This window comes from Sander vitreus, chromosome 10 (genome assembly GCF_031162955.1).
Source record: "Sander vitreus isolate 19-12246 chromosome 10, sanVit1, whole genome shotgun sequence".
NCBI classification, from domain to species: Eukaryota; Metazoa; Chordata; class Actinopteri; order Perciformes; family Percidae; genus Sander; species Sander vitreus.
The window spans coordinates 13,351,552-13,379,542 of NC_135864.1; the positions used below are offsets into that span (position 1 = coordinate 13,351,552).

At 42.4% G+C, this 27,991-nt stretch overlaps 1 protein-coding gene across 3 annotated transcripts; it reads right to left on the reverse strand.

Moving 5' to 3' along the window:
- Positions 1–6,636: 6,636 nt before the first annotated feature.
- bcorl1 (BCL6 corepressor-like 1) lies at positions 6,637–27,951 on the reverse strand. 3 transcript variants are annotated; one of them, XM_078260320.1, is made up of 12 exons: positions 27,791–27,951; positions 21,797–21,881; positions 19,092–21,698; positions 18,686–18,818; positions 16,847–17,311; positions 14,763–14,950; positions 14,256–14,522; positions 13,975–14,141; positions 13,150–13,295; positions 11,820–11,897; positions 9,608–9,779; positions 6,637–8,689 (listed from the first exon to the last, which is right to left on the reverse strand). In XM_078260320.1, exons 2-12 carry the CDS (start codon positions 21,800–21,802, stop codon positions 8,353–8,355), a joined length of 4,566 nt encoding a protein of 1,521 aa, XP_078116446.1. In that variant the 5' UTR covers positions 21,803–21,881; positions 27,791–27,951; the 3' UTR covers positions 6,637–8,352. The 3 variants fall into 3 exon arrangements, with proteins under 3 accessions (XP_078116446.1, XP_078116447.1, XP_078116449.1); XM_078260321.1 differs by lacking the exon at positions 27,791–27,951 and adding an exon at positions 24,268–24,394; XM_078260323.1 differs by having other exon boundaries at positions 6,638–8,689; positions 21,827–21,881.
- Positions 27,952–27,991: the final 40 nt, after the last annotated feature.

Consider the following 27,991-nt stretch of genomic DNA (forward strand, 5'->3'; position numbering starts at 1 on the left):
ATGAAAGCTAGTTTGATCTGTCTCAGGCACTAAAACATTCCCCAAACGTCCAAAGGACAATTCAGACAGATTACAACGTGTATTCTTGCATGTTTAAGATTCTGGTCAGCAAACTGTTTTCAATGGGAACTGAGAGAAAAGGGAAGTATCTAGGCTGAGCCTTAGATGCAAGCTAAGTGAGCAGGACTTCCCTCTGTTTTTCAAAGAGGAACGTTACATAACCAACAGATGTCCTCAATGAACCCGAGGTGTTAAGAGGAATTCATTTTGACAACAAATAATGTACAAACGGGCACAAAATAATCATTAACATATGTTGCTTGGACTGGATAAAAAAGTTTGGTTTTATTGAAAGATTTGGTAATAATAGAAATAGAGTATGGTTTATTTGTGCATATTAGAATAGTTTAAGTTAAATAAAATATAAAGACCAGCCATCCCCCTCGCTTGCACACACACTTCATTTGATGTATTTATATAATGTGCTGTTGTACAAAATGTTTCTATCTCTCATAAGCCCTTTGTGTGTCATGTAAGGCTGGCTCATGGGCTGGCTCCCTTCCTCTTTCCATGTCAGTCTGTCAGTAGGTCTTGTGCAGACATGCCCTCATTTTCATCCAATCAGATGCTATTGCCCCACAACAGGTGGCCAATGAGCGCTGAAGTATGGCAGGGGCTTGGCGAAGAGGGCTGCCCGAGAGCTCAACTCTCTATGTATGATGTAATGAGGCTTGATTTACAGGAGAGTGAAGACTTTTCAATGCTCCTAAAACTCACAGACAAATGATCACTTCGCTTGGAATAGCAAACTTGATAATGGATAATGGTTAACATGAAGAAACCTACAAAAACTGAACTTTAAAACCTGAGTGCCAAATTCCAAAGCATTTTATGTTGTTTTTTTGTATTTTAAAATGCATTCTTCATATGCAATTATAAGTAGGCTAGGTTATGAAACTACTTTAATCAGATATAAAAATTTGCAGCAGCCACATGCAATCACAGCTGGGAGATAAAGCCTTGTCACAGCAGTGACTGAACTCTTGTAACCTCATGGGGACTGCACAGGTTACACTGTGGGTAGGACCATCTGTACCATGGGGCCCTGCGAGGGGATACAACTGGAATGTCACGTCCCAGCAACATCTCTGCGTTTCACAGAGGTCCATATGCTCCAGGGAAATATCTTTTTGAAAAATAACCATTAAATGGCACTTTCTGTAGAGTTTTGTGCAAAGAAATGGAAAAATTGAGTCTTACATGATATATGGAAAAACTGCAAGGTTAACCTTGCAGAGCCTATACTTTGCATTATTGTAGTATCAACAGGTATTAGGGCATTTAGCATTTACATTACTGTTAATCAGTCATCACTTGATTACACATTGCATTACCTTGTTATAATATAAAAAATGTGCCACATGAAGAGACAGTGCAGCACATGACAGTAGCAACAGCTGAGAAGATTTGGGTCTGTGGTGACCAGGTCCACCTCACACAAACTTCCTTCTCCCATTCTCTCTCTTTACTACTACCACACACACACACACACACACACACACACACACACACACACACACACACACACACACACACACACACACACACACACACACGGACAAAAATTCAGCCCTGGCACTGTAGCCACACCAGCCCACATTACCACGCCCATGCAGCCCCACCCACGGACATGTGCATTCACTAATTACATTTGTGTACAGATGGTGAAATAATATAAGCAGTACCTTATGTAACAGATTTTTAAACATTTAATGTAACTGGCAAAAAATTCTTTCTACTTTTTAAAGAGCACACGTTTATAAATTTTTTTTATTTATGCCGTTTGTATGCGGTTATAATTCTGGTGGCAGGTAACAATTCAAAATACAAAATATAATTGAATATTATTATATTCAGTAGTCCAGTAAGGCGGCTTTCACATCCGGGACATGGGCCGGATACGACAACACTTGACCCTAAAGTCCAGTTGTTTAATTAGCATGAACAGGGCTTTATGGTCACTTTTTTTTCTCCAAGGAGCATGTTTTGCTCCCAAGTTGAAAAATGTAGGATTGACTTAGGCTACTTAATCAGTGATGTTGAATATAGCCTACAGTGTAATGGACCACCACAGTTCATTTATACATGTGAACCGTGGTTTAATTGCAGAGTTTAACCTACATAGTGGAAAACTACTACATGAATGGGGCACAGCAGAAAGACGGAGTAGAGCGACGCTGCTTGTTCAGGGTTTTCATGTGTTCTCCTATAGGCCTACACTTCGCATCAGGCGTTAAAACCAACTGTACCGAATTAGACTACTATTTAACGCGATAACGAGACGTTTTTAACCGGTAATGAAACTGTCTGAATTTAATACTGATGCCGTCAGACGGCCGCGCAGACAGACAGTATTCGGAGTTCCGGCAGAGCTCTGCGTCCGTCAGCAGCGGCTTCTCACTGCGCAGCCGGTCCCCCAGAGCAGCATGATCACCGGGAGGGTCCGGTACAGACTGAATCCTGCAAACGGAGATCCCGTTTGAAGGTGACATGCTTGATTTTGACGTCCCAATTTAAGTAACCTCTGATTGGGTCGTAGTAAATTAAATACCCTAAGTTTAAGATTAGGTGCCTTTCTACCCCCCCCACTTATCAATTCTGGACTCTGTGCTGCTGCCAGCCTGTGTAACATACGTTACTCACCATCGATCGACTGTTAGCTTCAGCTGGCTAACGTTAGCTGTCAACCTCCCGACTAACGGTTACCGCTAGCTGGTGATCTAGCGAGGATTAGCCCTTCAGACCACAGTGGACTTCAGTGGACTCTCCATCCAAACTCCCGACTGGACCTTCGTCTGCCACAACTGCCGGACTCTTTCAAATACTTGTACTCCCTGTCTCCGCCGATCACTTGGTAGCGTTGGTCAGCTGTCAGCTTACGCCAGCTAGCTTCTGTTAGCTTCCACCGACGGACGGCTCGCCCAGCACATCTGTTCACTGTAGAGCTCTTTTAGCCATGTTTCCCGGCTCAACACTAAGTTAGTGTGGGCCACTATCTCTCTGCACTGCCGAAAATGGTGCTAAAATATTCCTCGCTGCAACTTCTCAACGTCATCTGCTACGTCGCTTCAGCTTGCATTGCCAACATAAAATAAAAATATTGTCCCGTTGTCGGCTTCAGCTAAGAAGATAGTTCGCCCCCACACGTCCAAAATTCTTATTCAAATAACCTTCCACAACAATTGCAGGCTCTTTGGTGGAGCTCTGCTTTGAATGAAGTTACATCATGACAAATTAATGGACCACTTGCGGAGTGATATGAAGACATGAATCAGAGGCACAAAAAACGTTGAGAGCAGTGACCGGTCATTATGTTTACCAATACCCCTGACCCGTGCCTTGCGACCCACCAAAAAAAAAAAAAAGCGGATTTGCATGATTTACGAGAGCTTCATTTTCAGGTCTGAAAAGCCGGATTTCCGGATTTATCCAGAAGAATCACACCCCTGCTAAACAGATGTATGTTATTTTATTGTAATGGGGTTAAATGGTATTTTTGTGTGTTAAGTCACTGAGGGCAGACTGTCCCCAACATGAACAGCTGCCCTGCGGGCTAGACAGAAGTCCTAACATGTCTTACATGATGCCACCTCCTGGTATTTGGCTCTGTGACTTTATTTCACGATGCTCCATTGTGTTTTGAATAGCAACAGTTACAAGCTGCAGTTAAAATAGTTTGTAGAAACTAAAAAGTTGTCTTTGTATTTTTGGATGCTCTTTTGATCCTCAAAACCAGCTTCTAACACACACTTTGGCTGACATTAAAAGATCAGTGTGTAGGATTTAATGGCATCTAGCGGTTATGTTGCAGATTGTAACCAACTAAGTACCCCTTCCCTCTCCCTTTCCAAGCATGTAGGATAACATACGGTGGCCTTCAAGTAACGATAAAACGTGAAAGGCCTTCTCTGGAGCCAGTGTTTGTTTGTTTGTCCATTCTAGGCTACTGTAGAAACATGGCGGTGCAACACGGCGGACTCCCCATGTAGATATGAGGGGATCATTCTAAGCTAACAAAAATGCAACAATTCTTAGTTTCAGGTGATTATACACTATTGAAAACATAATTGTGAAGATTATATTCCCTTTCTGATCCCCCTAAATCCTACACACTCGTCCTTTACGTTGCTCTCATGTCAAATCAATTTTATCATAGCCCAATATCAGAAATCAGCCTCAGGAGGCTTTACAATCTGTACAGCATACAGCCTTGTCTTTTTTGACCCTCACTTTGGATAAGGACAAACAAACCCCTTTAATGGGGGTAAAATGGAAGAAACCTCAGGAAGAGACAGATGGCAATATATGTTGTGTGTACAGAATAGACCAACATAATACAATTACAATACACACAATGAAATAGGATTTCTGCATCAGCCATGGATAAAAAAAAGACCTGATTTTAGCTGTGATCAAAAGACACGGTTGAATCGCAAACTGTCGAATGGGATACATCAGCTGGGATACATTGGGATATCAGCTGTCTCGAGTTACTGTTACTTAAACAAACTGGTGTCTATGTCGAGCAGGGCCAATGACCAGCATCTCAGATTTATCTGTTTAGGAACAAAAAATTACTTGACATCTAGTTTTTCACAGCAGACAAGCAGGCCTGTAATTTAGTCATTTGGGACTTATCATCCGCCTTAACAGGCACGTACAGCTGAGTATCATTAGCGTAGCAGTGGAAATTGATTCCATGACTGCATATAATAAGAGAGAAGAGAGAGAGCCGGGAACAGAACCCTGAGGTACTCCATATTTTACATGAGAAAATATTGTGTTCTTTCAGATAGTAGGTAAGATTGTAACCATAAGTGAGCTCAGAAGGGCTTGATGCTGAGTTATCTATGTATTATCTTTTCAGATAAAACAATAATATGACCTAAGGTGAAATAGTATAGTGGCAGTAAAGTTACTAGTACCTCATGTATTTAATCTCATTGAGATCAGATACAGTTAGCGAAACAGGCTGCTCCTTTCAGTTTTAATATTAACTGGGTCACAGTCTGTGGTTCCCTTTAGTGGACAAAGTAAAGTCAGACACTGTATGTCTGAGTTATCAGAAAGCATTAAGTCACTTAAACATTTCCAGTCCTGAGACAATTTATTCTTGACCTTTGACAAAACAATCTCAACAAAAATATCCACAAACTGTTCTCCCTTGTTCTAGAGATTTGTCTTTATCAGTAGATTGAGTTTACACAGTGTACTTGGCCATGCAGACTGTAAGCTCCTCTAGCACATCTCATCCACATTAGCTTAAAGTCAGTCTATAAATACTCAAACTTGCTGGAGCAGCAGCACTATAGAAAGGTTATAAAGCCAGCTAACTGACTCAGCAATGTCAGTTACACAGCAATATTTATGTAAGACTTTAGCCACCACACGCTGCTGGTAATCGCAGACCAAGTAAGGCTGTAGCAGCAAAACCACTTTGTGTGTTGACGTGAGCAAGAGTGTTTATTGTTTATGAATTAAACTTTTCATTTACAAGAGGAAGGCTGTGTTATTTCTTCTTTCAAAAGTTACATATTCTAACTTCAGACTGTGGAATTAGCAGAGAACAAAACTATCTCAACAAGTCAGTCTGCTGGGGAATTGTTGGGTCTTTGTACATTATAGTGTGGTCTAGACCTACTCTATCTGTAAAGTGTCTTGAGATCATTCTTGTTATGATTTGATACTATAAATAAAATGTAATTGAATTGAATTGCTGAAGATATTTGAGATGGTCGAAAGCTCCAGAACAAGTGAGTAAGTGGACCTTAAATTGAGTTCAGTCAGGACCACTTTGTCAAAATAGATTCATTCATCGGCAATTTGTATTTGGCGGTATGGCTCTGTTTTGGGGCCTCCCCGCTCTTCCACGTGCATACGTTGAAAGCATGAGGCAGGGAAAGCACACCTCCCTGCCTTCCACGTGCATGTATGGAAAGCCTTAAGCGGGGAGAGCAGCAGTGCAGGATCCCCATAGGGTACAGAACAGAGCAGCATCAATGACAGAGAGACGACACTGATTAAGTCAGACAACATCAATTTAAAAGGAGGAGCTGGGGTGGAGGTGGGTTGCAAGGGCTAGCGGAGATGCAGCAAGGTAGGCTGGGAAAAGCAGTTTAAATAGAGCACGTGATTTGGAAATCCAATCAAAAGAGGAAATCAGCTGATCCATCAGCTGCTGTGCTGGCTTAGGAACTGTCAGCCATGAGCTACGATAATAGCCGATCCGTGACCTGTTAGAACTTACGCTATGCTTCATATTTGTTGAGTTCACATTCCAATCCTGCTTTTTATCTGCGGGAAGGCTAATTATTACACCCACCAAAAAAACTAAACAAACTCTGCTGGACAAAACAGAAGATATGACAAAAAGTAGAACCTGCCCACTGTCTCCTCCGTCAGTAGTTTTTAAATGTTTGTATATGTAATGTGATGTTTGTGCCTGAAAAATAATTGATTGATCAAAATGTTACAGTAAATAAAAAAAACATTGTGGCAGCAGAGAACAGTGTACTGATTCTACTTGTTCTAGCCTTTTTTCAAGGCTAATTATTATACAATGCAGTTGTTTTAACATAATTTTATATTCGACAGCTTGACAGTACTAACATGTGGAGAGATGTGTAATAGGTAGGTACACTACTACTATTACTACTACTACCATTACTACTGGTAAGCTTAATTAGGTTTGAAGAAGGGTTACATGGTTTACAATTGTAAAGGTTACAATAATTTCATGGTTCTTTGTATGATTTCTCTTTATTCAGTAAAATGTCTAAGGCAGAAGGGATTATTTGAAATACACCTGAGGGAGAGTTCCGCCCTGAATATTCAATTCAGCTATCATTATAATAATCCAACTGACAAAACAAAGAGATAACTATGATTTACAATCATGCTTTATTCTTGATTTCTTATAAAAGAATCAAATAAAAGGCTCTTCACACACTGCTCAGTCTCAGTCGAGCTGTATCCCGTTTTCTTTAACTAAACTATACTTTTCTTTACACCTTAAGTCTCTTCATCTTAAATATCTTTTATTAGTTTGTGACTTCAAACCAAAACATCATTGATTGTCAACACAAAATCTGTCTTAGCACCAGTACAATACAACTGTACTTTAGCTTCTCTTTTTTGAAATACTGTTCTTGAATGAGGGAGGAAAATCTCAGAATAAAGGGATCCTAATAAGTACATTTCAAAATGAAGCACCAACCATACAAAGCAATTTTTTTTTCATAGATAGGCTTGTCAGATACACAAGAGGTCAAATATATTAATGACTATTAAATTAAGCACAACAAACAGTGTAAATAAAACACTGCAACACAAAGCACTCTGGGATCTGGGAACACCATATCGGACGTGGCTGCAGTTAAGAGGGCGTTTCGGCTCCTCAGACACAGGAGCCGCCTCTGGACTCCAGAGATGGTACCACTTTTCCTCTGAGAGAGATCCAAAGGATTATGTATCAGTTTAGGAGGAGTGCAACCTGGGGAGTGGAGAACACTACTATCTGTCCAGCTCTGTAAACAAACTCTCAATCTCAAGGTCCAAAAAGACATTATTTCATACTGCGTGCAGGGACGTAGACAGCTCCGTGCTGCCCGCGCTTACTTTGTGAAATGTTGAAGAAAAATAAACATTGTAAGCTCGAGGAGGATAAAGTGAAAAGTGAAACAGTGGAGAAAAATGGAAATGAAGCTCTCATTATATTTGATGATTATGTGCCGTGGTCTCTTCTCTGCAGGTCTCCAGGTCTCCCAGGTTGACAGAGGAACCATCTGGGCCAGTGGCCTCCCTGACTTAAGTGTCTTAGCTTTATGCAACAGTTCACCAAGATAAAAGTCTTGGATTATCTCCCGAAAAAATATCGCTTTCCCTTGGGAACAAACTCAAACAAAAAGTCCTAAACAACATAATTCTTTAGCCACAAGAATACATTTATATAAACAAATGTTTTAACCCTGATGGCAAGATATACATATACACTACCATGTACATACATAATTAATACAAAAGGTTTGCTCAACAGTTCTCATGTATTCAAATATACCTATTGATAGGAACCTGAAAGCTGAACTGACCACTCCCATGTGCAGGTCCTTGTGATCACTTAATCCCTTCTGTCTGAGGTCAAAGGTTTTAGGTGGAGTGTCATTTCTGTCGCTGGAGTTAAAACCCATGACCCTCGTTTCATCGGACGGAGAGGTTTCCTTTGAGCTGCTGCTTGCAGGGAAGGACTTGGGTTGACAACAGTTTGCACGGTGAAGGAGTGCGGTGAAAGAGAGGCTATCGGCTGCGAGGCTTCCCTGTGTTTGTCAGTGTCTCCTCCTCCTCCTCATCCTCGTCCTCTTGCAGGATGTGAATGGAGGAGCCCAGTAGTCTCTGCAGCTCTGGGACACATCGCACCAGATCCACAAGTCCCTCTTCCTTCTCTTCCTCCTCCTTATTTTTGCCTTTGTAAGGTGAAGCCAAAGCAGAGCTCACCTGGCTGATCGATACCTGCCTCCAGAGCTCAGCACGGGACAGACTCACCACCTCCAAGTGTGGGTAACGCGCCCGGAAGATCCGCGCTGACATCTTCAGACGCTTCAGGACGTCTGTCAGAAGAAACCAGTTGCAAAAGCTGCAAGAGATAAACAGTTAGAGTAAGAAAAAAAAACAAAAACAGAAAACCTCTTGCCATTTTAGGTTTATATATTAGGTATCCTCAAATAAAATAAAAAATTCCCCGTAGCAACTTCATCCAGTTCAGTGAGCACAATGTCTGCCATTTTGTTTTCACACAAAATAATAGTTGTGAGGTTAAACACTTCAAATCAACTCTCCTTGCTGATGAGATCAAGCTCTGAAATCAGTTTGAGAGTGAACTGCAGGCAGGTCATATCAGCTGTTGCCACGCTTGTCTCAGCCTCAATTTGGAGACTCCAAACTAAAATCCTTCTACACAAACTTGCATTGTGGATGAAGCAAACAGTGTGCAGATTCGTCTTTTTGACCTTTTATGTCCTGTTTGGGTGTATGGGTTGTTACCAAGCAGCGAGGGTCTAACAAAGACACAACATTAGGAATTGTCCAGCATTTTTGGCGCTTTACCCACACTAGCGACTAAACGTCACGATATAAACGTCACGATATAAACGTCACGATATAAACGCCAGGACATAAATGATCTAATGTTCTTCGTCCCATACTTTTTTGTACATGTACTTTTACAATGTACACGAGTGTGTGTACAAACAAACTGCGACAGTGAAGATGTTGGTAGATCATTAGGGGACATGGTGTAAATATCAACAGAATATTTCTGTTTGTAGGTCTGTGAAATACTAGAGGCAGAGAAAACACGCCATGAGTCACAGCCATCACTACCTGCTGTTGTCAGAGCTTATTTGTTGCTTATTTATTCCCATAAATATTAAGAGCACAGTGAAACTGCATTCAAACTGAGATGACACATGCTAAATTTAGTAGCGTTTTGCAGGCGGTACAGAATCAATGACTATAATCTGAATGAATGATTTATATGTGTGTGTGAACTTACCCCTGGGTTAATGACACTTGAACATGATAGCAAGGTAAGAGAGGCTCGGAGGAGAACTCAAACAGAAGGCAATCTTTGTCCGAGTCCGGCTCAGTCCTTCCCGTTTCATCCTCCTCCAGCTCCTGGTTCTGCTCCGACAGCAGGAAGTCCCAGCATGGCTCCTGGTCCGTCTCTGTGAAGAAAAGTCCACTGAGGTGAGATGAAGAGGAGCAGACACACTGTATGTTTCGGCTGACACTGAGCTGCTTTGATACACGGGGTTTGGGCCCCCTCTAGTGGACAGTCTATTCACAACACCCATAACACGTCTAGGACTGACTGCTGGTGACGCTGTGATCAGTTAAAGGAACACAAACTCAATGATGTCAGTCGCAGCTTGAAGTTAATTAAACCCTATACAGAGACACAAGGATACGAAAATTATATTTACAAGACACATATTTTGAAGGCTTATTTACAGATGGACTGTTACTGGTAAGCAGAGTGTAATTCAATGTATTTACTAATATAAAAAGTTTGATATAAAGTAGTGCTGTCAAACGATTCAAATATTTAATCGCGATTAATGTCATAGTTAACTCGCAATTAATCACACATTTTTATCTATTCTAAATGTCCCTAGATTTGTTTTTGTCCAATTATTTTTTCTCATTTTAATGCTCTTATCAACATGGAAAAGTGGATCGGCTTGCTTTGTGCTTTTGTCGCCTGGCTTTGACAAGGGGGCGGAGAATTGGCATCAGCTGTCTGCTTGGCCATCAAGTGGTATTTCAGACTGGACGTGCTGCGATGATAGCTCAGTTCACAACGACAAAACACACACATCACTTTGGTCTTGTCAATGGAACAAAGGATTTGGCAACTTTTTAAAAGTAAACTTTCCATTCAGAATCTTATTGGCATCCATTTCGGCGTCTCGCGCTCGCCATCCACTCAAAATGTAACGTTAGCCTACTGCTCTTTGGCCGGCTCGCTAGCCCAAACAAGTGTGTGCGGCGTGCCTGTTGTTTTGTTTCCGGTCTAGCTAGATCCGGTGTGGTGTTAGTGTAGTTTTTCTAACGTTACTAATTGTTGCAACAGCATGTGAAAAAAAAACTACAAAGTTTGCTAGGCCAAAAAGAACGTTAATCTCGCGATTTTCTCTCAGGTTTGCGTTAACGCCTTTAATAACGCGTTTAACTGACAGCACTAATATAAAGAAACAGATACTTTGACAAATTAAAAATTCATGTTTTCTGTGATGGGATTATCTTGCTTCAAGTTTGCGAGGCTTTTTCTCAATTTGTACAATAGTGAATGGCACAATGGCTCCTAAAGCCAGATAAATTATCCTCCATATCGCCCATCACTGAGAAGTCATCACCAGAAATAACATAAAGGAGAAAGATTCAATTATTAAGAAACCATACATATCTAATCTCATTATAATAATAAAGACTATCATCGGGGAGGAAAGAATTGGCCTAATTGGACATGCAGACCGTACTATGGATGGAACTTGCGTCATCATGCTCCTTGGAGAAATGTATATTTTCAACACCAAAAGTGAGAATAATTTACAAGTAGAATGACTTAAACCTGTCGTAGAACATCACTCTACAGTGGAAACATAATTTGCACAAAACAATGACAAGTATAAAATACTGTATATACACTTCATCACCACTAGCAGAGTGGTGATAAAAGTTGAATGTACTTTGGTGGAAACTTGAGTCTTTTTTTGTTCATTATAACTGAAGCAACAATCAAAACAATTTTAATGATTTAGGTTTAGCTTTAGAATAGTTATAGGAGGAAAAGAACGCAATAAAAGATATGTGTCCTTGATGGGGGGTTAAATTACCAACATATTTTTGTCTGTACAGTTTATCCAGAAAGCTGCAGTACACTTTCTCTTTAGTCTTCCTTAGTTCTTCCATGCATCTCTAATCCTGTTTATCCTCCACTGGATAACTTGCTCCCTGTGGCTGTTTACAACACCATAGTGATGCTGGTACACAAGGCTAACATCCCTCCACGTCTCAGTGGCCGAGCCTGAGCCCAGCCTACAAACTACAATCATTTCCCTCCGTCAACCTGCTCATCGCTGCAACAAGCCTCAAATCTTCTTCCTCCCGACCAGCGAAGGAACAGGAATATTTAATTGATCAGTGGGCTGATGGATTGGCAGGCAGAAAAAAACGGATCCAGACACCATTTCAAGGTTTCTTACCAAACAGGGAGCTACTGTAGAAATCCCAGGGAAAACCGAGATCCTGTTCTTTGCGGCCTTCCAGGTCTGTGAAATATTCTAGGGAAATAAAAAATAAAAAACAGTGTGTTATATGTTGACCGGTTTATACGTCATCACTGCTTGAGCTGCATTATGTGTAAATCTATGAAAATATGAAGACAGGGCTTCACATCAATGCTTGTCCACTTGTCAGGACTAAGCAAAACATAGAATGGAATAACTGGAATGGTTGCCTGAACAAAATAATAGACATAGATACAAAAACCAGTACTAAGTATCAGCAAATTAACTTAAGTTGTAGTTTGTGTTGTGATATGGTCCAGTTTGTGTCCGTCTGTGGCATCAGAGCTGTAGGAGTGTGTGGCTGCATTAGCTACTGAGCCTTCATCTCTCTATTTACCTGAGACGCATGAGGTGCACACTCCACTAAACACTGATACAGCATCCAAGTCGATAGAAACTTTTCACTTTACAAGGAAATATCCTTAAAACTGGTCAACACCATCAACAGTGATGTGAAAATTAAAACAAAAGCTAAAGATATGTGACAAGCAAAAAGTTTCCCAGGAAGCCAGATGTGTAATAAATCACTTTGTCGGGCTCAGTTATGGAACAAGATTGATCATAGGGAAGCAAAAACATTTTCCTTAATCAATCATTGGCCTTCTTAATGATCAATAATTGAGAAATCATTGGAAGCTTTTACCACACAAAATGCATGTTTTACTTCAATGAAAGCTTTATTTCAACTGACATGGGCCGTTTTTGCACCACAGTGATCTCCTGACAAAACTTAAGTCCTACTGACTGTTGTTATTCAGGTCATCTGCTCTCTTAGCTGTAACTTTTTTACTGATAAAACTTAGCAGATCATTTTTTAAGAAGGGATAAGGGCACCGTCACACGTGTAAATACAGGCAGGTGACCATTGCCTGACGAGGCGATATTCGTGCAGCATGTCGGCAGTGCAGGATGTGACGCGCGCAGAAATCTGTTTTCTGGTTTGTAGTCTGTTTGAGTTGTTGTGGTTGTTGGATTTTGTGATGAGAAAATGTATACTGAAGAGCAGAGAACGATAGCCAGGCAGAATCTCTCTTGTGGGGCAGTTTGTATTTTTTTTTTTGGCCAATATCATACAATACCTGCAGGTTAGACACAGCAACAATTAATGTCTCCTCCATCTTGGCTCACTAAGAAAACTATAGCCAATGACAGCCAAGTGGGGTCAACCACACAATTAGCTTTATTATAGCCTGGCTTTATATAGTTCTGCTGATGGAGACGGAGGCTGATGAAAAGGGGGAACTACCTGTGAGGAAGGTCTTCATGTTCGGACTATGTGCCAGTTTGACTGGAGTGTGTCCAGAGTAGGTGGCCAGAGTCGGGTCTGCACCGTGGTTCAGGAGCAACCAGACTATAGGAAGATTATCACTCGCTACTGCGTCATGAAGAGGCCTAAAGAAAGAACAAACAAAACACAAATGCCTATCAGGGATTGTATACCTTTAGAACACACCTTAATCTGTCAGCAAACATGTTGTATATGGAGAATCAGGTGTGTTGGACAGTAATACAAATATTTCCTGCGATTAATTACAACTTGTGGAACTGATATTTAGAGACAAACTCCTTTGACTGGAAAAGCAAATATGCTTCGACAGGCGACAGGAAGTATTACAACCTGTCAGTGAGTATGTCATTATGTTCATTACTGCTCCCAACACCTGTAGAGGGTGTACATTTTCAGGAGTGAATGTAACAACGAGGCAATTTTTGAGTCTTACTGACATTTTTAACCACAAAATATGCATTACTCCATAAAAAAAACCTTTGTAACAAATGCAATATATAAGTCCACTATATGAATATGACTCATACCCAACCACTCGACATTTTAGCAAGCTCAACAAAGACTGAGATGTGACAGATGGCTCTAAAGTGTGGACCTTTAAACTGAGATTATTTTGTTACACATGCTGTTTGCAAAGGTCAAGAAATGAATGAAGAAAACCTCCATGCTCTAATTTGTCAAACATTATAATACTTACTTATACTACTAATATAAGATATTGTAATTTCCATAGATTCAACTAATTAGAACCATAACATTTAATCATGCAGCATGAAGCCTCACCGTGTCCCATCCTGGGCACTACAGTTGACGTCAGCGCTGTGTTTCAGCAGCATCTGGACAATCTGAGTCCAGCCTCGAGAGGACGCCTCATGGAGAGCTGTGTAACCGGCATTATCGCGCCGATTCACCTCCCTGACGTCCTTTTCAAGACAGTACTGAACTACATCCTGCAGAACAGAAGTAGCACATAAACTGTGTCACATTATGATTCAAAGAGCTACACTGTTAACTGGAGTTAAATTCATGTTAGCAATATTACAAGTGAACAGGTGAATTTTTACCTGATAGCCCAAGCGTGCAGCACGTTGCAGCAAAGTCTCCCCGGCATTTTTATTGACAATCAGCCGCCGAACCTCCGGAGGAACAGCCCTTTTGGGTGGAGAGTCTGAGCCGTTGCATCTCCCCGATGAGCCTTTCTTATTGGATGGAGATGACGGCAAACTTTTTGGAGTGGGTGGGGGGGACTCTGGTCTTTTTACATCAGCACCATCATCATCCAGGGCAAGTGAGGCAGCACGCTTGCCCAAGCTGCTGCGTTTGGTCTTAATCTAAAATACGAATGTATTGATTAGAGCAGTGTGTGAAATGAAATCTATAGTAATGCATTGTCAAGTTAAGGCAATGGGTTCCAATGCAGTATAAAACTATACCAGCAACATAGTATTTATCTAGCCACAGGGGGGCACTGTAAGCTAATATATTAATGCCACACTGAATTTTATTCCCATCAACCCTGTGTGGTTTGAAATGTACTGTAATCCAACAAGCAGCCTCAGCAAGCGTCTTACCTTTTGCTCCTCGTTGTCACTCAAGTGCTTGCTTTTGAACTTCCTCTTCCCTGAGGGCTTGTCATTGAACTCTGGAGATACCTCGCTCTCCTGGTAGCGGACCGACCCCGAGCGAGTGAACGAGGGTCTCCGTGGAGGAGGCTCTGGACTGCAGGCGGTGGGACTCGGACACTGATCTGCCTGTGGATCTGTAACAATGAATGTAAGTGGAGGTTATGCAGAGTGGTACCACACAGATGAACACAGCGAAACACCCGCAAACGATCTTAATATTTCAACATCACCCATCTCATCTTTGAGATATCGATGCAGTTACGGAGCAGCTTCATGCTTTTGCTCCTCTGCCAAGCCGAACATAGAGCATGGCATATTTTAGGTGCCGTTTTGTGCCGACATCAGACAGCATGATACTTCCTTAACCAATGGCCCTTGGCTTAGCCAAGTCTATGAACTACTCTGCTCTGCTTTTTGCAATCTTGTGTTCAGGTTTGACAAATTTCTGTATATTCTCCACATATGTACCTTATGATGAGCGTCTTATACACATCAACAGGTGCCTGACGTGGACATGAAACACACAGTCACCACCTCAAGAATATAAACTGCAAATTGCATATATGTGCTGTCTTCATAATCTTTGGTTTTTGTTGACAGTCTATACTACAATATTTTGTATTTGTCTGTTGTATATGCTTTATATTTGAATCGGTCTTATACTGTTCTATAAATGCTTTTCCTATGTACCTTTTACAAAGATGTACATCCTCATAAAATTAATTTGCCCATGTCTATTTAATAAGTTTTAACTATATAAGCCCCCAGCTAAGCTTTCTTATAGTCAATTCTGAATCATTTGTCTTTAATTTCTAAACAGATGTGATAAAAATATAACCATGTATTTTAGTTTATATTCACACATTCTTAACAGTTAATATACACCCGTCAAACTTGATAGTAATTTATCATTTAGTTATTTCCAATTTGTTAAAACCCACTGAAATCAGACATCAGTTGGACTGAATCAATTAAATCATGAAATGATGCCGCTGTTGTTCTGGACAGACATTTCTAAAGAGAAAATGTAGGAAAAAAATCATTGTCACAGACTGAATGAGGTCTGAAACCTATGTATTTTCAGTCCAGATTCATGTATCAGATTTATTTTTATTTTTAAAGAATGAATTATCCATTGTCGTCTATGAAACATCAGAAATGATGACAAATGCCTATCACAAGCCAGCATGGCCAAAGGTTTTGTCATTTAGTCTGGTCAGAAGCCAAAAGAAGGATTTATGTATAATGGTATTAAAACAAAACGGCTTATTTGTGTGACTGTAGCAACTTATGTTTGGTGAGAGCCAAAACAATGATTTGATTATTAAAAGCCGCAACTAACAATAATGTCCATTATCATTCAATCTGCTGATTATTTTCACAACTAATCGATTAATGGTTTAAAATGTCTTCTAGGGGTCCACGTTGTCTTATTTTGTCTGAACAACCAAAGATATTCAGTCTAAAATAATATAAAAAAGAGAAAAGCATTGTTGCTTAACAAATTGCTTAAACGATTAATCAACTAGCAAAATAGACTGCGATTAAATTACTGTCAATTAACTATCAATTGTGGCCGGGTTGGCTCAGTGGGTAGAGCAGGCGCACATACTGAGAGGCTTATGCCTCGACGCAGAGGTCCAGGGTTAGAGTCTGACCTGTGACAATTTCCCGCATGTCTTCCCCCCCTCTCTCCCCTTTCTCACCTAAGCTGTCCTATCAATTAAAGGTGGAAAAGCCCAAAAAATAATCTTACATTATTTTTTTTTTAATATCAATTAATCGTTGCAGCCCTAATCAAATCTTCCGTCAATTAGCTACTCAATCAACTTTCTATTTCATCACCTGGGTTGTATAAAAATACAGTAATAAAAGAAGCTGCTGCTACACTCAAAATATTAAATATCCATACTATAACATTATAAATTGTTTTTACCACATCTGTAACTAACAGCTGCACTTTTGATTAAAACTTGGGCAGGAAACAGTTAATTGAAAACTGAACTGATCTCGGGAGAGAAACTGCGTACCTGCTGGGACTCCGCGGTTCTGTCTCAGGGAGTCAGATTCTTCAAGGTGCTCTCCATCTTCCAGCTTGTCTTTCTCAGTGATGTATTCCCCAGTCTGATACTTTTTGCTACGACATCGCCGGCGTTTTTTGGGAGCAGGCGTGTCACCCTCTGCACTGGCTGTCTTGCCCTTGCCCTGAATCACTCGCTCAGGCAGGGGGTTTGAGCGAGGCCTCCCTCTCGGACGGCGAACGGGTTGGGTGGGAGTCACGGGGGGTGACGGGGAAACTGGGGGAGGAGGCATTTGTGGGGGTGGAGGGGAAGGTGTTGCAAAGCCCCAGAGGTCGAGTCGAGCCTCATCAGCTCGCCGTCGTCCTCTCCTGAGCCGTGGGAAGGAGCTCCCTGTAGCTTCGGCCTCCTTACTGGATAGAGCAGAGCGACTGAGAGACACTGAAGTCTCTTCACTCTGAGCACTGCTGCCGCTGTCTGTAACCGATTTAAATCAAATTTCATTGTTATACGGACACAAGTTTCTATGCGTATGACTGAGACATCAAAAAACGCAATCCAGACAATATGTGACATTTTCTGTAAATAAAATGCTTCATGTCTGACACAACTGAAAGCATCATTACATTTTAGAGCCCGACCAATACTGGATTTTTGGGGCCGATGCAGATATTAGGGAGTAAAAAATTCAAATATCGATTTATTGGCCGATATTCTTGTTTATATCTCACAAATGTTTTGCAATGATCCCTGAAATGTGGTTATCAAACACTTGTGACAGAGATATGTAATGGAGTTTTACAGTTTATAATAAACCTTATTGTTCAAAATGACATATGTGCACTGAAACAGTAAACTTCACTGGAAAAGAAAACATTAGCAGAAACATTAACTCATGGTTTGCTGCTGCCGAGCCTGCGCCTCTGCTATACGTTCAGGGGAAACTTTCAACGTATCCGGTGGAAAACCAGACATTTAAATTCAAAATTTGGTAAATGCAACGGCTGGAATTGCTCGGTTTGGAGGTCGTACCAAACTGCCAGTCCTGGACAAAAGTTTGGGTGAATATATCGTCCTATTTAGGTTATCGCGTATAGACAGAATGGGCTAAAATGCTCACACATTAGCTTCCACTCGACAGACAAGGTATGAAAGTAGATACGTGGTCAGCTAGCTAGCTAATGTAGCAAACAAGTATGATGAGCCTAAGTAACACGACGGTTGTCACAGGAGAGTAAAGTATGGGGACGTTGTTTATTTACTTTCCAGCACTGCATCTTACCAACTAGGTAACAGCGTAGTGTGAAGTCAACACTCAACAGACTCAAACCACCACTGCACCGTCATCTGCTGAGCTGCAGAATGAATAGGATGAGATGCTCAGTAGTCTGGACTGAGTTCTTTGTTAAGTTTGCCGTTTTATGTTCCAACGTGCAAATGTTACTTTTTGTTAGTGTTTGTAATGTGTCTGTTCGGAACACGGTGGCTTATATTGGTAAATGTCATTTTTGTGCTGGTTTATAGTTTTAACCAATACTGAGGTGACCGTTACATTTCTTGACGCCAGCTGTATTCTGCTACAGTGACTTAAAGTTCCCTGTGTTGAGTAGCATTATATGATTAACATCGCTGAGAGCTACTTATACCCATTCTGAGCTGCTTGCCACAGTATTACAGTATTGTTATACTGCTGCTGGACACAAGCATCTTTTTCTAAATTATATTATGTAAGTTTTCACCTCGGCGCATATCGGACAACATATGTGCCAATGGCAATATCGGCAGCTATAACGCTGTGAGAACTTTTTAGGGCTGTAAATGTCACAGGATTATAAGAAACAAAGACATCACCTGATTTGTTGCGGGTTAGTTGCTCAACCTTGTTGGGACTGATCTTGTCCCTCGGAGTCGGCTCTGTACTCTGTGGAGAAAGTTTCACCGCTGATAGACTCTGCTCCAGCACAGGTGCACATTGTTTCTTTTGCTGAAATACACAGGGGACAGAGGGAGCATGTTGTGGATGCTATTGATCACAAAGCTTTCATGGTGACGGAGAGCATGTAACAGACTCACAATAAGCCCTTGGAAGTTAAATCATTAGTCATAGATTAGTCAAGAAAGGGAGCTCTGAATCGCCAATTTGATTGTTAAAAGTTTGATGAGATTGAGGTGATTGCTAACTAAGTAATTTCCTTAAAATACAACCAAAGGGAGATCATCATACTTTAGACATTAAAAAAGGACAAACGTAATGTACCTTCTTTTGACAAGACACTTTGGTTGGAGTATTTTCTGTGTCCTGCTTTTTCTTTCCTGCAGCCTTCTTTGATGAGTCCGGTGGCGACTTCTCCTTTGCTGCCTTCTTAGGACTGGTTTTCTTTTGTTTGACGCCAGCAGCTTTTGCTTTGGTTGGCGACTGCTCTTTGGTTCCATTTGTTTTCGTCTCAAACTTGTTGCCTCCCGCCACACACTGGCCTGTAAGAATAGACGCAACCATGCCTTCCAATTTTTCACTCGGAGGACCGTCTGACGTCCCACTTTCTTTCTTCAACATCTCCCCCTCTAACACCTGGGCTAGTTTGCTCTCCATCCTGTTCCCATTTGTTGATGCATTGCTCCCAAAGAGAGGAGGCTGGCCGGGGGGCTTTGAGGAGTCTTGCTTTGCTTGTAGTCCCATGTGTTCTCCCTTGCTGGTGTTTAACTCAGTATTATTCTCTACAGGCTCAGTGGCGTTCACCTTCTCGTGCCTCTTCATAGCTTGAGTTGAATCCCCTTGAGATGGCACACCGGCCCATTTTTCCACAGACCAGTATGATGGGTATTCAAAAGCACAAGTCTGTTTGCATTGGGTGTCTTGGCTCCCAGAGAGTGGATTCAGAACATCAGCTTTTCTTGATGCAACAGGTGAGGCTTGAGTATTACCTTCACCTGTCTGTGCTGTTGTTTCGAGAGCTTGCTGCTTTACGATGGACGCGAGATTAGACAGGGGAGACTTTATTCTCTCCCACTTATCATCCTCCGGTTTGGACGGGCTCTGCTGGGCACTCTGAAACTTGGATCCTTCTGTAGCTGTGATGCCCTTCATCTTTGGAGATCCTTGTGTGATTTTTCTCTGACCAGATGAGGCTTGGTGCGGAAGAAGAGGTGGCTGCTGCCAAGCTGGATTAACAACAGTGATAGAGTATGGCACTGCTGTTTTGCCAGCTCCAGATTTCTGGTGAGTCTGAGCACTAGCAGAGCTTGACAGGGCAGTCGTTAGGGCTCCTTTAGAGGGACAGTTCTTAGTTATGGCTGTGCTGGTGTTTTTAACATGCTTGACGCTGTGAGCATGTTGGTTGCCCTTCACCAGACAGGATGGCTTCTTTCCTCCTGAGGCCAGATGCTCTCCTTGGTCAATTATAGATATAAACTCTTGCTTTGCAAAACTCTGAAATTCATCTGCAAAAGACCCTTGTCCATCTTTGCCCCGTAGAGTAGAAGCCAGTATGGGGCTAGCCACACCTACATAAGTTCCAGGGATGTTTTTTATGGAGTCTTGTGAAGATCCCTTACTCCAGGTTGGTTTGGGCTCTGGGTGATTCTGAGGCCTATTTATTTGCTTTTGATGGGATCCATTTCTGTGGGTGTTGGGTAAGTTAGGGTATTGCACAGCTGAGCTATACGTTGTAGAATGAGTCCTCTTTGAGTTCAGAAAATCTCTCTGATTTGACTCATTATTATGAGGCTCAATCATCAAAACAGGAGGGTCACTTATGCATTTTGGACGTTTTGATTTAGCAGATAAATCAAGAGGTACATCTCTTGGTTCAACTGAGCAAGCTGTATAGTCCTCTGAAGCAGAGGGAGGTGTCATTTTAAGAGAGCCCATGGTTGTTTTGTCTATGCTGTTGCCTTTCTCCACATGGTTCAGCAGTCTGCTCTGAGAGGTGATGCTGGCCAATGCAGATCCACAGCAAATGGCAGCAGTGGGAGACAGCGTGTAGCGGGTGGGTGCTGCAGGAGTTAATGACGGGTGCTGCAATGGTAGGGCAATAGCTGGTGAGGCTACCACTGAGGCTAAAGATGTATGCTCTCCCACAGATTTGGCATTCTTATTAGATGAATGGTTAGATTTAAGTTTTGATGATGATGCGCCGGCTTTCTTCTCTGCTGCTGGAGTTCGGCCTACCGAGAACGGATAGGGATAGGTCCGCATGAGAGGTGTCCCTCCAACACCTGAGCTTTGAGGCTCAATTTCTTTGTGAAACTGACTGGCTGTGGCTTCTCTCAATGCTGCAATCTGACCTAATGCTGGTGGAAGAGTGATTTTACAAAGTGGAGAGGGAAAATTAGTGGAAGGAAGGAAGGCAACAGGCTGGACTGGTTTAAACATGGTGGAGCACTGAAACCCAGGTGAAACACTTTGCACAGATTGTGTTTGCGGGTGCGATTTCTTACTGGATGTCACATTGCTGTGACAGGAGTTGAGTGAGTCCTCCCGGCTGACTTTTACGCCACTTGACCACTGAGGAGTGGGGAAGGCCACAACACCATCAGCCTTGAGTTTAGGGGCCTCTGCCCTTTTGTCTGCTCTCTTCTCTGAGCCAGTGAGGGCTGAGCTGGACGTTGGTGCATTGTTGGACTGTTGAGGTGGAGAAGGCTCAGGGCTGTGGTTATAATTGCTATTGTCCAGGCAGGCTTTTGCTGTCTTACAGTCTGTTGTTGGAGTGGTCTTGTTTTGCTGACTGAGGGTAACATCTCCTCTAAACTCAGGGGGTAGCGTCTGGGGGGGATTTCCCACCATACTAGCAGACACTTTATTTGGAGCACTGATCTCTCTGCTCACCGCGCCTCCATCCCCTACATTCATTAGTGTAGGATCCACCTGAGTAATAATAGAAGATCATGATGCCAGTGTTAATTAGATAATAATGCTCTAATCTAGTAATCTAACTGTAATGAAAAAGAATAAAAAACAATTACCTGCATAGGTGTTTCTTTAACACAACATACCTCGGGGGTAGCAGAGTCAGTCAGGTGAGAGTTCTCCTTGAAATACAGTGATATGCTGCAGAATATACAAGAAAAAGAACACTTAATGTGATTACTGTTGGTGCTGTTCTTGTTTCAATCACAGAAAAGGCTGTATTTAATCCTTTATGAAGGAATAAGACCTACTCTATGCAACGGTACGTGATTCGGAGTAACCAACATTGGGCAATTGAAAAGTTCCTTTCTTTGAGATGGGCTTGGAGGCCAGATATGTTAAAATTTCCTCAGAGCCAGAAAGAAAGACAATTCAGGGTAGCAGAGGTAAACTGAAGAATGCATTTGTTCTGTTGTTCCCTTTTGTTTTATTATTTTTTTGCATGCAGGGAATGCTAACAGTCATATACTGTAAAAGGCCACCATTCCCAAATACCACATCGCTCCCTGCACATTGTGCACAGACAATTTGCAAATGTATTTTATGTGGTATTTTGCAGGTTAAACTTAATTGTAAAGTTCTGTTGTTGGTTGAAAATATTTTGTTCACCCTGGAGATGAAGAGAGGCTGCCTAAATCCACTTCAAACCTTCCTGCCACAACAGATCCACACTGACACTCACTTTCCACACATAGGTATACTAAATACTATTCACAGGGGTGAAAAGTGGATGACTGGAAGTGAACAAAAGTTGTCTTTCTTATCAATCACTGGACAGTTAATTATTTAGGATTACAATAAAGCAGCCCAACAGAATTCAACCTTCATTTCACAAAACAATGTTAACCATGATGCAGAGGATTATTAATAAGCATAAGCAAACAATTAATCTATGCTGATGTCATCTGAAAACAAACATTTGAAATACTCTCATATACACCGGCGACACACGCCAGAACAGCCCCTGGTATGTAGAGGTGAGCGCAGGCGAGCGCATCTGCAAGTAAAAGAGACGACTACGAAAAGGGACTCGGCAAAAAAATATGTAGGCTATGTCAAAGCTTTGGGGGAATGGAACATGTTTCACCCTGGAGTCAGTGAAACATAACGAATATGAAGCACATAATGACTGACACACCAATATCTGCTGGAATCTGCGAGCACGGACTGAAAAGGATTCAGCGATGCAGATACCGCTCAGTGCAAGGAGGGTCTGCATTCATTACCGTACAACAGTTGCTTACAGCTAGTTTGTCTTTGTGCTGCGATCATACGCGGTCTACTCCGCCACAACATTTGAATTAATCAGCTCTGATGTAGGCCACTAAATGTATGCAGTAGTCCGGCACACACGCCGTGGGCAACACTCAGACGAAAAAAGTCAAGCCTGACATAAGGCTACCTTTGAGAAAAACAGTCTCGACGAAACCAAATTATTCTGTTGTAGCCCACTTCAGCCTGGTCAGTTCACTGTTCAGCCCCACGGTACAAAAGACACACGTTCCAATGTCATATGTGAAAAAGTGCACAATGCACGCCGTGGCATTGTAGGCTCTGAAAACAATTTGCTTTCCTCTGTTGTAAACATCAGCACGGAAAAACTCTGGAGAGCTCCGGGTCGGTCGCCGGAGATGGCGAGCAGTCACCACAATGAGAGAATGGCAACTGGCTCGAGGTGATCGGTCCACCCACAGACAAACACAGGCACAAACTGCACATAGAGCCTGTATGCATCATGCAACATGCCTAAATAACATAGACAACATGGATTTAAATGTTTCGAGATGAAGGACAGATGTTTGGCCATATTTTACCAAGTGACAGGATAGATTTCCACCACAATGTGGCAATGTGTCACATCTCCGCCTGATAAGGTAAGTCAACATCAATGCAAAGCCACACAGAAAACACAACGTAGAGCCAAACAAACAAAAACTCCTGACGACCATCATCCCGTTTCATCAGCCCACAAACACTCGACAAAGTAACTACATCTGCCAGTGGACGTTTTTACAAACAAATAATCAATTTCACGCGCTGATAACAAAAACTGTCTGCACTGAGTTACTCGCAAATAGGAAAAACAAAGTAGCCAATTGGACAACTAACAGAAGGGTGGGTGAAACAACTTATTACACTGGATTGTGCTGCTGGACTGGCCACCAAAAAAGGGGGCAAACAATATATTTAACTCCACTGACCATCACCGTGGGTAGGTTTCAGCTCCCTGCGCAGCGGAGTCTCCGCGAAGCCCTCGCATTACTCCCGGTGGTTAAGCCTACATGTTGAGGCAGGCTACTATTATTTATCCCCGGCCGACCTAATGTGAAGTGCTCCAGTCTCTCCTATCGCTCCTTTGGTGGACAGACTGAACCACTTCGGCGTTGAAAGGCATTCACCGAGCCCCCGGACCCACCAAGCCTCTGCTCTCCGCCTCCCCCTTGAAGACTGCCGAAATATTGAATATTCCCCGAGCTAATCAGCAGGCGAGATAAAAAGATGTCTAATGACACAAACAGTTACGAACCCGCTCGTCCAGATGGCATGTGAACGACGTAGCCTACAGGAACGACTCGGATACGGCCATGTCCAGCCTTTCGCCTCTGCCGTCCGTGGCTGCTTACTAATCTCGACGGTTTTCGGTTCTAAAAGTCCGGGGGGGGCGGGAGGAGGAGGGGAGGGTAGGGGGGGGTCGTCAAGACAGTCCGTTCAGTATCTCTAGTCTGGTGGGAGAGAGAGGGGCAGAAGGGTGCTCGGTGACAGCATGGGAGATGTAGTGCTCGGCTATCCACGCCCAGGATTACACGCTGGAGAGGCTGGGAGGGGTAAGGACTGCAGGTACCGGCATGCAACGCGAGCTTCTGCCGCTCAAGGGGAATGGGGGATCGCGACCAAAGAGTGTAACGGTGCGCTAAACTGAAGAGGCTTATCTTGGTAATGAAGTAATAAACTGTATTTCTTGTAACCAAAGGAGGCTCGAGTATTACTGAGGGGATGTTTGCGTTTCAGTGGCAGTCAGGTCAATTAACAGAGTCACAGCAGCGGGTGATGGTTGCTAAACAGAATTGCCAAAATACAAAAAAGAGTGGGAGAGGTTTGGGTCTGTTACAGGGAAATTAACACGAGGAGGCAAGACTCCGGGTGCTCGAGGCACTCCAGTTGCATGCTGGAAGCTGCAGACTGATGCAGCATGGAAAGGATGGGGGGGAAACACTAAAGCTACTGATTTCTGAGTAGGATTTTAAACCCTTTGAACTATGTGAGACTTTTATCTTTCAATAACTTTTGGTCATTTGTGTTGATGCCATGGATCTGGCTTAACAAACACCTGACGAGGTACGGCTTCAGTTGTTGGAGCCATAGAAACACAAAACACAAAGTGACAGCAGGCTGTTTTGTAAAATCTAACTTGTGTCTTCCCTTTACTTAGACTGGCTTATATGATGCGAGCTGTGTACCATTTCCACATTCCTTTGCAGACCATAGGAATATGTAGAGCCAATATTATTCTCATCTGCATATACTGCCTCCAAATCCTTATCATTCACTGAAAATACAAAAAATACACAATTAATTCAAAATAACTAAAGACAACTCGTGCAGTGACATGGCAAGTTTCCCTCATTATATTCATGTTGAATACTTTCTCCTCATTCATTATGATTGACACTGTGGGCTGTCTACATCCCAGCTGTGCTGAGACCAAACCCTATCATTTTTCATTATTTCCTTGGTTTGTCCAGACCGGGGCTTTCATGGTGTGAAGACATTTTGTCAGCAATACCACTGATTATTGATATGGACACAAAAAGTGCCACAACTTCATTCACATCTTGCAGTGCAGTCTGTCAAAATCACATTTCCTGTTATCACCATGTCAGGTTTTAACGGAATTCATGCACATGGTTTTCTACAGAGAAGTGGGCTTGAGCTGAGTTCAAAGCATAACTACAATTTGGAAAAGGCTTACACCAGACTTTACACAAAATCATGACAAGATTTGCCACTCATAAAAGCCTTTAACCTATACTGAAACAATCCAAACATGCTTCACAAAGCAACTGAGTTTAACACAGCAGAAGACGGGAAAGCTATTTTATATACAAGCCACAAACAACCGGGAAGATGAAACCTCTCCTTGAGGTAATATCATTTACATCATTACACAATTTGAACATCTACTTTTACTTACATCCTTTTCTAAATTTTCACTTTGAACAAGTGCACAGTGAAACATGAGGTCAGTTTTTTCTTAATTAAAGTCTGACTTTAACTTTAGTGCTTAAATAACAAAGACAAAGGAGCTGAGAAGAATATTTGAGGACCAGCATCTTATATTTGCAGTTATGAGGTGAATGACAACACATCTGCAACTTCCAGTCGTACACAGGCGAACAGATATCAGTTTAAAATATCAGTCTGTTGAGGATTTGCACTTCAGTCTTTTCTGATTCTCCCCCAAAAATAAACAACCACATGGTATTTAGCTCTCCTATGCCATAATCACACTTAGGCATGCAGTAGTTAAGCAGTACAGGTTACTCTGCTGTAATTAGTCCACTTGTCCTACCTGAATACTGAAAGCAGTGTAGGCCTGCTGTTTACAAGGGTATCCACTCCGTTAGGCCAACAAATCTCCTACTTTTCTCAACACTTGTAGTGGTGAGGAAATAACCGTGCGCGCGCGCGCGCACACACACACACACACACACACACACACACACACACACAACGAGGCTGACTCAGAGAGTTTGTTTACTACCATGCACGATTTGTGTCGTGGTGCAGGACAACGATCCTGTCCATTCGCCGAGAGTAGCAGGCTACGAGCTGAAACTATTTCGCTGCTTTCCTATCGCGGAGCGGATCGGTGTGTGAGAGCTTCTAACGTGCCCTTCGCCATTCGCTCAGTAATGGCTGCGTGCAAGCAGCCAGATCGTTGACAAGATGACCAAATGTGAAATTGGGAAACCAAAAACGCCGATCGGCAATAACGGGGACGTCGTAGAGAACCGTCTCGGCATAAAGCAGGAGTATCACAAAGTCGGTAGCTGACACATCGCATTGTGTCTGAGCAGGGGTAACCCGGAGACCTCAACGACCGCGCAAGAGCTATCCCGGTAGTGACCGGCTGCTCGGGGCTTCACCAATTATAGACGAGTTTGGTCCACAGGCTCCACATCGGATGTCTGAAGCTGTGGGGTTAAAAAAAAACTTGTTATGCATACGATGATAAATCTCTCGAGCATGGAGGATATTCCGCACATGCACTATGACAACTGCGATAGCACAGATGAAGGCACGTTGTTTATTCCGTAGGCCTGATTTTTTTTGGGAAAGAATGTCGTCTTCAAAGTGGGCATACATGGTCATCTATCTGTGACTCGTATTGAAGATTATCGACCCTATTTAGGCCGCCATGGTTTATAGCGACGAGGATGTCCCGTCTAAGTTCGTGGTTCACCTGGTCAATATTGAATGTCGAGGCTGGGAAGGCGGTTGGGGGGTGAACGCTGAGTAAAAATCAAGCGTTTTATTCTTCCATCTTGGTAAAAGTAATGAATTATTCTACAATAAACGAAGGGAGGATGGCAGCCGATCACAGAAACAGTAGCCTAAAGGGTGATGTTCCTGTTTGTCAGGTTAATGGATATGGCTCGATGCGCCGTCCAGATGATGTTAAATATCTGTCTGATATTGAAATGCATCACTTCATATAGGCTACAGTTACTGTGTCGGCGTTTGGACAGCCGACTGCATCCACAGTCGACACGCATGGACAGCAGACTCAAGTATGTCATCTCGATACACAACTTGGCTGGCCATATAGGCTACATGTGACACGATCCTACATAATGCCGTGGGATAACAGCGAGACATCACCGCAACTACTGCAAGACACCAACAACTAGAAAATACACATATCCAGGTCAAAGTTTGACAGAGTTTTACTCGCCCTCAATAGCGTTGTGCAATGCCCCCTTTTAATGCCCCCTGCTCGCCCGTAACGCCTTTGTTATTAGTAATCGCATGGTATTGCACCGTCTTACCTTACGCTCCGAGCTGTCTACAGCCACAAAGCCTGCACACAGCGCAACAAGCTATTGTTGTCTACACAGAGGCTTCCGTGTGGGGCCAGGGATGTGATTTTGAAGTAGAATGAATACAGTATGCAATTTTGGCTTGTCCTCGCGATCTTCCCTTATTGCCAGTTTTCGGTCTGCAGCAGCTGGAGATGAAAATCGCGCACC

Coding starts and splice junctions, on each gene's coding strand:
- bcorl1 (XM_078260320.1), bottom strand. Junction 18,819..19,091: donor AAGTGTCTTGTCAAAAGAAG/GTACATTACGTT, acceptor TGTGTATTTCAG/CAAAAGAAACAATGTGCACC. Junction 14,523..14,762: donor GTGACAACGAGGAGCAAAAG/GTAAGACGCTTG, acceptor TTCGTATTTTAG/ATTAAGACCAAACGCAGCAG.